The 13381-nt window shown below is 47.1% G+C and overlaps 2 protein-coding genes across 15 annotated transcripts in view; one reads left to right on the forward strand and one right to left on the reverse strand.

Annotated features, from left to right (window-relative positions):
• The window catches only part of ebf3b (EBF transcription factor 3b), a 118415-nt gene extending 111274 nt beyond the window's left edge, over positions 1 to 7141 (forward strand). For 3 of the 6 annotated variants that reach the window (XM_061836982.1, XM_061836983.1, XM_061836984.1), the window contains exons 20-21: positions 246 to 413; positions 1478 to 7141. In XM_061836982.1, coding sequence (XP_061692966.1) covers positions 246 to 413; positions 1478 to 1509 — 200 coding nt within the window. In that variant the 3' untranslated portion in view covers positions 1510 to 7141. The remainder of the gene's footprint in view (positions 1 to 245; positions 414 to 1477) is intronic. The other 3 variants (XM_061836985.1, XM_061836989.1, XM_061836990.1) reach the window with 1 other exon arrangement.
• Positions 1 to 13381, reverse strand: part of mgmt (O-6-methylguanine-DNA methyltransferase) — a 135422-nt gene that overhangs the window by 43977 nt on the left and 78064 nt on the right. For 8 of the 9 annotated variants that reach the window (XM_061836995.1, XM_061836993.1, XM_061836994.1 and 5 more), the window contains one exon: positions 7155 to 11763. In XM_061836995.1, coding sequence (XP_061692979.1) covers positions 11635 to 11763 — 129 coding nt within the window. In that variant the 3' untranslated portion in view covers positions 7155 to 11634. Of the gene's footprint in view, positions 1 to 7154; positions 11764 to 13381 lie in introns of those variants that run through there. The other variant, XR_009797425.1, reaches the window with a different exon arrangement.

The following is a 13381-nucleotide window of genomic DNA, read 5'->3' on the forward strand; positions in this document are numbered from 1 at the left end:
ATTCGCAAGGTGAGTCTTGCTCGATTTCTATTTCCATGCACATTTGAAATTTGTTTTGCCAGACATGTTGTAGAAAGCAGGAGCCTGTGAGTACTGATCTTGTACCACCCGCCTCCCTGACCCGACCCCGAAGTAACACTACCCCAGCCTTACCTCAACTGCCCTCTCCCTCTCTAAGCACTACTCACAGCACGTTCTCACTCTCACCCGCCCTCCTGCCCTCTCCTTCCCTGTCGTCTCCGCAGTTAAACAAAAGAGCGCCTTCGCCCCTGTGGTCCGACCCCAGGCCTCCCCACCCCCCTCCTGCACCAGCGCCAACGGCAACGGACTGCAAGGTGAGCCCCCCTCACCCCCTCATCCTTTCCCTACGGACTACTGGTCAGATACTGCTGCTCAGGCCTCTGTCCGGTTTGGTGAGGGATTAATCATTACACATATGCATTTTGACAGGCCAATTTACACATCTCACACACACATGCACGCACGCACACACACACACACACCACACACACACACGCACACACACGTCTGACTCATCTTACATGTTGACCGAACACGCACACCCTCGCTGCCCTTTGGTAAGAATGATACCCGCCGAAGAGGAAGCTCGCCAGAATTGTTTTTAGTAATTATGTTTATTAGGTTTTGAGTGCGGGCGCGTCACCACCGACGTGATTGGTTTGGAAACAAGCAAAGCCATCCCATGCGCGCCCCAAGATTAATAACACTGGGCTTAATGAAGTGGGAAATTAAAGTTCATCTCGCAACACGTTCATACTTATTAATACATGTTGTGCAGAAATTAATGAGCAATGCCTCGCCATCATCTGCGCTGGCAAACTTAAAAGCATTCCAACCATGACTCTACAAATACACTCCTAGCAATATAATCATATATCATTCCCGACACTTCAGTAGTTGCCTAATTGTTAAAACGTGTTAAAAGTCCCGCATATATAAAATGTCCGGGGTGAGGCGCAGTCGCAGATGACGCCCCGAGCAGACGCTCTCGCTACAATATCGGAAACTACCGTCGATCACGGCTAATCTTTCTCGGAGACGAGCGTAGCGCCGCGACGTAGACTGAGAGGAGGAACGTTCAAGTAAGGAGCGTCTGACAAACGTTGGATTGTGGGAAGTGACCGGGGCCGGCTGCTCTTCACCTCCCCGGAGCGTCGGCCACTGTTTGCCGTTGCCCCGACACCCGAGTAGAAATATCACACGTGAGCAAAGCCTGGCCTGCTGGGGGCTGAAATGTCAGAGCAGGAGGGAGCTTAACAAAGTCTCGCCCACTAGGAGGGCGAGCAGCTGCAGGCAAACACTCGCAGGAGCGGCGTTCATACAGATACACACACCACTACACACGCACGCACGCACGCACGCACACACACACACATAGATGCACTATTTCATTGTATTTATTACCAGAACTGTTGTAAGCTTGCTAAACTAACCACCGCTTTCCTCTTTTTCTCAGCCATGTCCGGCCTCGTCGTCCCACCAATGTAAATGCACTTTTCGTCATCTCAAGCACCGGTCTACCACTTTCACAGGACACGCCCCCAACCTTCGTTTCCCCCCCCCCCCCCCGCCCCCAGGCACACAGCAGCAAAAAAAGCGCTGGTGCCATGTATAGTTGACTGCTTGTTCTCTTTTTAAAGATGGAGGGGGAATAAAAAAAAAAAAAAAAAAGAATCTTTTGAAAATGACTCTAACAGCCCCGCAGAAGAAAAAGGATCTCACGAGGAACCATATTTTTTTCTTTTTTCCGTGGGACTTCTTTTTGTTTTGTTTGTTTCCCCGCCCCCTCATTCCATCACCCTTGACGAGGACACAGGATGATGAAGGGTTTATTTTGTATACCTGTCGGCTCGCGCTTCGGCCTTGGAGCCGTCCGATTGACCACACATTCAATACTGGAAGGGACTCTGCGGACTCACCATTGTACAGTAAAAACACTGATGTTCAGTACATTTGCCAACGAACTCGTTTGCCTCAGAAATTGTTTTTCCCTTTTCTTTTTTTTTCTTCCTGTTCCGACTCTCTTTCAGCAGATCCACACACAAGAGTTGTGCGTCTTTATAATGTGACTTTTTTTGTATTTTTAATTGTGTGAGGAGGGAAAAAAAACAACAACAACACAGGGGCCAAGACAGTTTTAACTGGAAATTATAAGAGATATATAATGTAGTGAATTGATCATAAAATTACCAGGGAGGGCGGGGAACGAAGGGGCGGGGTGAGGTTGTACCATGTTTCATTCCTGCATTTTAACTTAAATTTTGTAATTTATTGTAGCTAGGAAAAAAAAATACTCTTCAAATGGTTAAAAAAAAAAATCCTCTTTGACTCAACAAGCACACTGACGTGTACAAAACACTGCTCTGTTGATGAATATGATGTACTTCCATGTCTAGAGCTTCCTTTTAAGCAAGTGTGTTTTGCCATGTTTTTCAACTTTTTTGCTAGCACTGTATATTAATGCATTCCTAGGCTACTGTGAAGTCTGTTTCTTGTTGATGAGGAGCAGTCTCTCCCTTCTATAGCTCCGATTCCCTTACGTGTTTTATATGTGGCTAAAAAAAAAAAATTACAAAAAATGGTAGACTATTGTGATATTGCCAAACTTGTGCTAAATATTTATACATCTGTCTTTTTCATGTTCTTTTAGATCAACACAAAAAAAGTTGAAAAAAAAAAAAGGAAAAAAGCAAATCCATTGAGAATGTAGGCGTAAAGTAGTTCATTGTCATCTTTCTGTTCCAACACACACTTGCGCTCACTGAGGGAAATTTTGTAACATATCAACTATAAATAATGTATTTATCTCTGAAATTTTGTATATTGCTTTTCATTATGTATGTATTAATCGTCATTGCCCTTAATATAGTGATGCAGCACAGATAATTCAGCCAAGAAATGTTGCCTTCATTTTTCTTTTTTGTATTTGATGAAATGCAATGTGCATATATTTCACGTGTATTCTCAAAAACTTGTGTTACTCCGTCGACTCGCTTGTCCATTTTTTTTTCCATTATTTTAAAGGGGAAGTCAAACTTCATTGTTTATTTTTATATTGATTTTAAATTATCTATACAGACCATTTTGGAGAAAACTTTGTTGGTTGTATTGTCAAATAAATTGTTTGTGACCCATATGATAGTTGTTAAGATCCAATAGAGACTAATGTGCATGAGGGACAACCTTGGAGATAAAAAAAAAACCAAAAAAAAAAACAAAAACAAAAACAACAACAAAAAAAAAAATAGTCTCAATTTGTGGTTGTATTATTTTCTGTTTTGTAGAATGTAAAGAAGTCATTTTTACTCACCACTTATGACTCTGCCACATAGCTTACACGTGTTTACAGGGGAGAAAAATTAAAAATGTCAACATTTGGAATGGAAACATGATGTTTTATTAAAATTGTACAGTAAAAAAAAACACACACACATACACATACTTTGCACTAAACTGCGGTTTTCTAGAGCGTGAATGAACACTCAAACGGACCACCAGGAGGACGGGGCGCAAAGCTGAGATGTCGTGTTATGTGGGATAGAGTAACCTACAAAAAAAGACGCGGGGAGGGGCTGGGGTGGGGTGGGGGGGGTTGGTGTAAAACTTCTTACTCGCGCTCTTGTCGACGAAGCGGTCTGACATTGTGAGATCGTCCCGCCGCTTCAAAGCCTCATTGTAGTCATTCATAAACAGCAGCAGCTTCTTATTCAAAGCGCCCCAAATGGGGCTCATTCAAATCCCTCATTTCATTGCATTAAGCCACCTAGTTAATAAAGAATCAATACATTGAAAGAGCAAGGTTATCCTTTGTCTATAAGAGCTGGTATCGTTCTGAACCCCTTATAGTTTGCGAGCTGAAAGGGGGAGGTGGGGGGGGGGGTCCACTGTGAAATCTATACTCATCAAGTGGCTCAAACAGGAGGAGAAGAGTGTTTAGGGGTGTGTGTGGGGGGGGGGGGCTCCCTAAAAACAAGAGAGCATCTTATCTGGCGTCCTACGCGTGCACCGAGAAGCGGGTCACAAAATGTCAATTTCCCATCAAGGCAACATTGTCCGCCGCCACCTCTCCCTTTAATGCACAATTAAGCGGCGGCGACCTGAGTGCCAATCAGCATATCGCAGCTTATTATGTCGAGCGCCGCGCGCGGACGCTGCCGCCTCGCAGATAGTCGGCGGGGAGGATGGTGGGGGGGGGGGTGGTTGCTGATAGCGCAAAAAGGACAGACGCCCTCAAAAGAGCAATTTAATTTTCAGCCGCGATCGCCTCCCACCCTCAAATCATTCCCTTGATAATCCAAAGTGTCTGATAACAATAGCGTCCTGACATTGCATTATCTGTTTCGGATACAGCGTCGGATCTATCGCCTTGCTTACCGCTGTCTCTATTATTCGTGACAAAAATCTTTTGCTCGGCCAGGAAAATGCGCAAACTGTATGTTTTGCGGGAGCCGTGGCTGTAAATTAAACCCAGGCGCAAAACTGCCATGGCGGGAACAATAGCCAGGCGGGGTAGAGGTGGGGGGTTGGGGGGACAAGTGGTGAGGGTGAAAGCACAAACTGCCATGGCGGGAACAATAGTCAGGGAGGGTAGAGGGGGGGGGGGGGGGGAGAACCAAGTTGTGAGGGTGAAAGCGCAATCAAAAATGACATGTTTGCTCAGTTGTTGCCAATTTTAAGCACTCGCAGGCAGGCTGGAGGTGCACTCGATTGTCTCAGAAGGTTTCCTCTCTGTGTCCGGTGAGCTCGGCCACGCCACTCAATCATTCTGAGAGCCTCTTTATTGGAGAACTCTAATGGCCACCCTCCGCCATGATCTTAATGTATGCATTAAATATTTATAAATTCTGGGTCAATAATGCCCCATAACCAGAGCCTGACAGACACCCCCCACCCCTCCCCGCCTCCGTCCCTCCCCGGCGCGGGGCAAAAGGTGAAGGGGGTCACCCAATCAAAAAGGGAACGCGGCTGGCCACTTCCATACGTTTGCCCCTCTTATCAAGACTCGCCTCAGTAGTGCTTATCTGTCAAAGGAAAGAAATATTGAAAGCAATATCGATCTTAAGTAGACTTGCCGAGGGCCACGCTTCAAACATCTGCTCGTGGATTGTTATATTTAAAAAGAAATGAGAGGTTAAAAAAAAAGAGAAGATATCTTAGTATTAGAACTGTGCGGTAATATTGAACAACTCTGGTGGGGTATGACTAACAGCCACGTTATTAGCCAGCACCGCTGCAGATTTATTGGAGCAGATCCTCGATAACAAATATTTCTTCATTATCGGCCGGGTTAATCGCGGCGTCTCCACGGGTGGCTCGGCGGCTTTAGGTGACCATCGGCGGGGCCGCTCAGGTGAAAGATTGCGCTCGGGCGATAGCGCATGCACAAAAGGGCGGCGGGACAATGAGCGGGTCAATGGAGAGCGCCCGCTGAAAGAGCCACAATGGCCGTGCATGCTGGGAATTGGGCTGCGCGGCATAAAGGAACGAAACCTTCACCGGGGCCACGGAGGACAAGCATTCAGAAAAGAGGGTTTTGTTTGGGCTTTATCAATCTGCGCGTTCCCAGGAGGAAAAACAATTCCACCTGACCTTAAAAACGGGAATATTAGCTTACGCATCCGCTCGCCGTGTAGCAGTTACGGACGAGGTTATAGGTTGACGTTTAATGGATGTTGCTGTGGTCACACCTTTGTGTCTATGCGTGTCCGGAAAAGGGCCCATCAAACTAAAACAGCATGACAATAGTTTATCTTGGCTCCCGGCTGGGCAGTGCTGAGGAGGTCTTTTTTTCGGGGATTGGGTGCTAACTGCTGAGTGAGAGGAAAGGGATAAAAAAAAAAAAAGAAAGGAAAGAAAGAAAGTGGGAGTTTAGGTACTGTAGCGGGAAGACAACCTGGGATCACAACTTTGAGATGACAATAGATCAAAATCAAGACGGCTGGCCTTTTTTTGAACAATTCCATATCAAAACAAGCGCTTTGACCCTTTTTTTTTTTTTTAAATGGTTTTGCAGTCTGTGTGTGAATGGGAACATCTGATAAGGCAGCGCTCCCCTGCTCCGACAACACATTGGGACGGCAGCTTTGCAGCGGAAAACTAGATCCGTACAAAGATTTCCACTTCACTCGATGCAGCCGAGAAGGAAGGAGCAAAGAACCCCGGCGCGTTGGAAGAGCCATTAAACTTGAATTTGGATGGCATTTGATACTTCATCAATGTTTCAGTGAATTTCACATCCACAAATGCAAGACTTTGCCACGGCAGGAGTGCGGCGTTCAACCTATTTTTCCCCCTTTACGAACTTAACCTCGTCCCCAAAACGACTGCCTAAATGTTGCTCGGTCAGGGCGATAAAATAACTGCCGCGGTCTCGCCGTATAGAGCTCCTTTCATAGTGCCCCTCTGTAGTGCTTTGTCCAGTACTTCTGGATATGATATCATCCATTAATAATGTATTGGCAATGGATTACATAAAAAGGGAGCAGAAATAACATCCAATATTCATGCCCCCTGAGCTCGACTGTGTCCAATCCGTTTGGCCCATAAAACCTTCGCCCCATTTCCATATCCGCTGCGGGTCACGACAGGTCTGCCGCACAAAGACTTACAGAACACCTCCACTCAGGAAAAGGGCAGTAAAATTCGGGTGGATTTCTGAACCCATATGAAACAGACCCCAACCCCCCACACCTATTTGGAGGGGGGAGTGAAAAAGCTCTTTTCCGATTTCAGCGCCTGTGAGAAACCCGCCGCTGCATTTCCCTCTTTAATTGTGCCACTTGAGAAATTGACGTGCCTCTGAAACATGGCATGAATCTCGCCGTTATTGCAGTCCCCTTGGCAGGGAATGTTGATCCAACATCTGCATGCTATAGAAAGTAATGGAAGTAGCAGAGGTGGCAGCTGCAACTCTACAGGAAGTGTGCCATTTTCAGGCAGCGGCGCTGTGAGAAGCGCTAACTGCCAGCCTGGTCTTGCAGGCGGGCTCTGATTGCCAGGACACTATGACAAACAGGCTGGGGATGGGAGTGTTGCATCCTGGGGGATGACAGCTTCTGTTTGATTGTCAATAAGGCTCATTAGCAGGAAAAATGGGGAATGCGAAAGGAGATTAAACGCCCCCCCCCGACCCCCCCACCACAACCCACCCCCTTGTGTTTTATTTTTCCAACTGGCTTCTTTTTTTTTTTTTTTAAAACGAGTAAAAACCAAAACGTATAGAAAATACCTCACGATACTTTCTAGTCCACGTTCCGTCTTGAAAACATCACGCACACCTTGCGGCAAGCGTGTTCCCGCTCTGAGTCACTCTCGTTTTAGGAACGGCGGCGAATGTTTCCCCTCACGTCTCAGGCAAGGAGCGGCCAACAAAGCGGCGTGTAAGGGCCTTTCCCTGAAGAGTCCTTGTCACGCCGCGCCAAACCTCTGTGATTATCGTTGTTTTTGCAGAGACTGTCCACGCCTGCCAATACCGCTGTTCCATAAATGAATTTGGCCCCTCGTCAACGAATTACCTAACACGCAGAACTGTGTATGTGTCACATCCAATTCCAACTCACCGGCTTTGCTGGTGTGTGTCAGCTGGAGGACTTAATCATCAATCGTCAATCATAATAAGCGAAACGCATTGATAGGGTGGGTGTCTCCCCCGCCGGCCTCACCCTCCTCCTCTCCCTCCCCCCGTGCACAGTTAAATAAAGTGTAAAGTGAGAAGTTAAAACTGACCTTGTTAAATCGGGACCACAATTTACATTCCTAATTTAGTGTATGGATTAATTAGTCTTGGCACGCGCGCGTATCGGCTTCCATCTACGCCGTCACATCACAGGGAGCTTTCAAAACATCTCTGGAATGATTTCTGTCAATGTAATCTGCATACGCCGTGATGTGTTATTTATTTTATTTTGAATATTTCCAGTGCCGCACTTTTAATTAATACTTAATTGGACAATTTATAGAGAAGACTTATTCCAACGTTAGCCTCTAATCAATAGCCTCCATCTCCCATCATGCAAAATTAATCACTCTGACCTGTTATCGGTGCAGCAAGCACACGCGCGCTACCTATGATGCTAACTGGCATGCGCTTTTGCACAAGGCTGAGGGAATCTGGCTCACATTTTCTCCTCTCCGTCATATAGATCGCAGTCTGCGGGGGCCGGAGGCGCTGACAGAGCCCAGATGCTCCCGGTCTGTCTGGGGGACTGGAGAGACTGGTGCCACGGGGTCCCGGAGCCTCTGAAGTGCCGCCCCCTCCGTCAACAAGGACCAAGGCTAGACCTGCACTTTCTCCAGGCTGAGAGACTGTCCTTACCGCGCCACACGCTCGCAGATTGATACGTGCCGGGAGAGGCTCCCACGTAAACGCGGCCCCTTCATCAGCCGTTCCTGATTAGAGAAGCCCGGTTCTACTCTCGGGTTCGTAAGGTTGCAATGACATACTGATACAAGGTTACCGGCACGCACGCGCGCAAGCGAGCACACTGGCAGCTCTCAGGGTTTTCTTTACTTTCTTTGCTCGCAGAGAATGACTCAGAAAAGAAAAGACACCCTTACAAGTCTCCCTCTCAAAACACAAAGATCATTAGAAAAGAGCATCAAAGGACACCATGTTCGCGATGACATTCCGCTTTGTAGCGGCGGCGTAGCGTGGCGCCGCGCGCCGGTATTAGGGGCCGCGGCGGCAGCTGTGGTGGCCGGCTGCACGGTGCCTCGGTGTCAGGGCCTCCGAGGCCGGGCGGTCTCGGCAGACAGACAAGAGGGGGAGGAAACCCGATAGCGCGGCCAAGCCTCGGTCTGACTATGCGAGCAATCTATTCCTGTGTCCGACTGGCTGGCTGCTGGACTATCTGCATAGCAAACACTCCTCCAGCTTCCCGGCAGCAGACGCGGCGCTCTCAGCTCGCCTAACGTGCTACCCGAAAGTTCTACATTCCTTTTTCTTTTATGCTCACAAACTTCTTGGAAATAATAAAAGCCGCTACGAATGAATCACTGATGCGGCTGCAGGACCCCACTCGGGCTCGCACGTTTCTACCGGGGGGGGGGGGGGAGCAGGTTGCGGAGTTATGAGCCAACATGTAGAAGGAGCAAGACATGGAAGCATGGTTTGTGTTTGTATTTGATGTGGGGGAGAAAATTGTTCTATAATGAGGAGGGGTGCCAGGATATGAGATGGGAAGTGGGGAGTTGGAGACAGGATGTAAGTTATGAGAAGGAAACCAATGTTGGGAAATGTAGCGGCTGCTGTTGCCGCGCCGCTATAAGCGCACATATTTCTCACCGCGGCCGCCGGTGATTAATGCAACCTGGCCGGGTCAAAACTATGAACTCACACTAGCAACTCCACCAAAAACATATTCTTTGTGGGGCTCAAATGAGTGTGAGTATGTGTGTGTGTGTGTGAGCGCATGCGAGGGGGTTAATAAATGTTGAATCAAACGCCGCACGAGACACTCACGCTCCTTAAGGGTTGCCCATTAGCCGTGTGTGGGTGCATGGGGAGTTGATCAGTGTCTGGGTGATTTATGAAGTCAGACTCAATATCATCCACTTCACCCACACACATATGGACGTGCACATGTGCGCTCCTGAGCACGCGTGGCCACACGCACACGTGCACCCACTGAAACGTCGGTGGCGGGTTGGGGTGGGGGGTGGGGAGATATTAGGGCAGAATTAAAGGTTTCGCATGATGAGAAGGGACTCGGCTTCTTTTAATCGAATGCTGAATGGTGGATATCCACGATAAAACACTAATAATACTGCTAGTACCATCATATCATAGGCTACGTAAAAAAAAAAAAAAAAAATTCTGCAAAATAAAAAAAAAAATAAAAGAAGGTGTGAAATATTTAATATAAAGCGTTGCCTTGGGTACCTGAGCAATTACACGGCCAATTACTGGCAGCATGGCTGACGCTTTGATGCTGGACTTGTTTTCAGCAGCTTCAGACGGCACCAACTCCGCTTGCTAAATTTGTAGCATTCCACGGAATTTAGTTAGCCACAAGCAAAAAAAAGAAAAAAAAAAAAAAGAAAAAGAAAAAGAAAAAGAAAAAGAAAAGGAGGGTGCTTACAGTGCACTTCAGAGTGCGCCTGGCTTAAATGGGACCCCTTGTGGCTGTGTCACAACTCCCTTCGTTAGGGGGCCGACTGTAGCCTGTAGTCACCACAGGCATCATTAGCCCTCTGCGAAACCACAGACTGGGTCTCATTCTTCATCTGCCTGTCTGCCGCCTCGACGTCCACGCTTACCGAGGGCGCTCCGGCGGCAGCGCGAGCGAGTCCGCCGGCGTGGCGAGAGCCGGTTCGGAAGACGAATTCAAAAAAAAAAAAAAAAAAAAAAGGGAAAGAAAGAAAAAGAAAAAAAAAAGTTTCAATGTATTCAAGGGGAGGGCCACAGGAATTGGATCAGTAAAGGTTAGAGCCGAGGTTATTTTGGGAGGGTGGATTATTAGGCTACCTGCGCTGCAGAGGAGGAATAACTATGGGCATGTCGGGGGTCACTCTGGAATTGCATAAGACAGTGAGGTGAATCAAGAATTTAAGGAGAAAGAAAAAGAATGAAAGTGTCAACGCAACAAAAGATCTTTGAGGGGGAGCACTGGAAATGTTCTGTCAAAACACACACACACACACACACACACACACACACACACACACTCCCCGCTGCCCCCTCCATATGGTCCTTCCAAGATAAAATAATTCCTCTCAAAAGGGATTAAACCCGGTTGTGAGGGGGAAATAAAATAACATATAAACATGTAAGTTGTGGATCAAATGTGCAAGGATGAATTCCAGGTTGAAATAATGGATGGCAGTTTTCCCCGTTCTGTACTGCCCTCTAATGGAAAACACTCCACTCGGAGCAGAGCAGAAAAGAGAGGCGGCTCGGCACAGACGTGTGAAAGACGCGCAAAGCCTAATCGGTAATGAGCCCGCGGCAGTCAACTTTTTATTGTAAATAAACGCAATTAAAAATGATGAAAGGCACTAATTTGACACACGGAGACGCTTCGATTTGAAAAAGGTGTCGAAAGCGCTGTATATAATGCATAAGACATCATCAGCACTGGAGGTGGATTGTAAGACGAGAGCAAACAATGAGATCTAAATGGAGACAAAACAAATACTCCACTACAAAGCTTTGTAGCGGCAAAATTCTGAGCCTTTAGCACTGGATGTCGAACAAAGCACTCGCTTGGCAGGAAATTAAAAAACCAACGAGAGGTACAAAGACTAATTCTGCTCTCAGGAAAAAAAAAACAACAACAACAACAATGCGAGAGACATATTTTTAAGGGAATAATAACTCTTTAGAAAAACCATTCCAAGCACTATCTGGCAAACGCAGTGGAGGCCCACGGGAGCATATGTTTGTAATTCCTACTGTTCTCTGTTTAAGTTATTTTTGTACATTCTAATTCTGCAACAACTCGCTAGTACATTAACTATGCAAGCATCTCTATTCTTAGATTAAAAAAAAAAAAAAAACATTTAAATTGAATATTTACGTACACACCCAACTTTGCACCCGTGTCTTATCTGTGTGCGTGTTGTTTTTTTTCTTCTTCAACACTTGATACAGTTGGCGTCCGCCGCCGCCGCGCGTCAGCCTTCCTCGCGCCGCCTCTCGTGGGCGAGCAGCCATTGTTTGAGGTGGTCGCCCCTGCCGCTCATGTACGGGCCGCTCTGGCCACTGCTCGAAATGACTCGGTGGCAGGGGATGATGAGCGGAATCTGGCACGGGCAAACAAAAGAGGAATTCATCCCTCGAGGAAGCGGACGTGCAACTTTTGCAAATGTTGTGCAAGCACATCTCGACGCACGAGCGCAGCCACTTTGATGTCTTATCTTTTTCTGGAAAGGTACAATTATCTCCCCCGCTTTTTTTTTTTCTTCATACATATATATTTTAATTCCAACCACCCCGATATTACAATTCACTCCTATGAAGTGTAAATACAGGAAAATATCTGAAAACAAAAAGTAGACATACTGTAGCCGCGTAGGAGTCGCTCGCTTTTGACAAGCTCTTCCCGGTAGAAATGTATTATGTATGAAAGAGCCCGAGATTTACCGCATAAACGGTGCAACTTTCAAGTAACCGACGCGCAGACAATGTGAATCTGCACTTTTGCGAGTGCGGTGAAACAAAAACAGAAGAGTGCCACAACAAGGGTGTCTGGTTTGATCCCGTACAATCCAACATTCGGGGTGATGGCTAAGTCTGTGGCGATAAATGTTTTTTTTTTCCTTCCCCGCACTCTTTAAAAGTGTAAAGCAAAGAAGCAATCAAAAATTAATGGGCAAAAACACCAGCAGGATGAATATTCAATCGAGAGGGTGTCAACATTAAGATCTGATAACCCTGTGATCATTAAAAAGAGGAAGCCGGTGAAGCGTTTACTCTTATTGCCGACGACTGCCAGGGGGGTCCCGGGTTCTTTGTAAACTAAATGGCTGGAGAAAGATTAAACAAGCCAGCCTAAAACACTTCGATCATTGTAAATTCTGAACAAGAGCAGCGGCGACGGTTGCCATGAATCACGGCGATTATTTCGTGTCAACCGCTCCGCCATTGATTGCTGTTACATTTCCAAAATGTCACTGCCAAACGGGCTGCGGCCGGCGTGGCTGTAATTTCTGGTTGATCATAACTTGATGGCTGCCCGCCGCGTATAAAAGTTGGATGCGCTGCGCGACTCGCTTCAGATCCATCATTAAACCCGCTCCCATATCAACAGCAATAAAACTTTCCGAGCCCCAGATTAACCTTGCAGACAGAGAAATACCGCTCCAGTATTCAGATCAATATTGTTCCCCGGGTTTGGAGGGAGAGCAGGGTACCCTCAAGGCCTTCAGATCTGCCTCCTGACTGCGCGGGGGAAGGGGAGGGGAGGGGGGGGGGTTTGGTAGCGGATGTGTGTGCGGGAAGTGGGCTGCCTCAGGGAGGGCGGCTGGGGTGGGGGGCAAGGTTTAGCGGTGAATGTGTGAGGATGCTCCACACCGGGCTTATCAATACTCAAATCCTGGTGAGGAACGAGTGCCACGGAGAAAGCGAGGATCGATTGAGCACACTGAGCTTTTCGCAGCCGAGGCCCGAGCGGAGCGGCGCTGCTGACAAGTAATTGACACTGACAATCTGACTCTGGATCAGTATCAGTGGCTCGGGGCTCAGGCTCCCATCCTCCCCTCAGCGAAAGAGGAAGACGCGGCGTGTGTGTGTGTGCAAACACTGACTCGAGAATATTATTCAGCCATCCAGAAGCAACGCCACTGGCTAGTGTAGCTAATAAAGTACTGACAAAAAAAAAAAAGGAAAAAAAAAGTTACATCATGAAAACATAAGACGGGA

The sequence above is a fragment of the Syngnathoides biaculeatus genome, chromosome 12 (assembly GCF_019802595.1).
Source record: "Syngnathoides biaculeatus isolate LvHL_M chromosome 12, ASM1980259v1, whole genome shotgun sequence".
Lineage (NCBI taxonomy): Eukaryota > Metazoa > Chordata > Actinopteri > Syngnathiformes > Syngnathidae > Syngnathoides > Syngnathoides biaculeatus.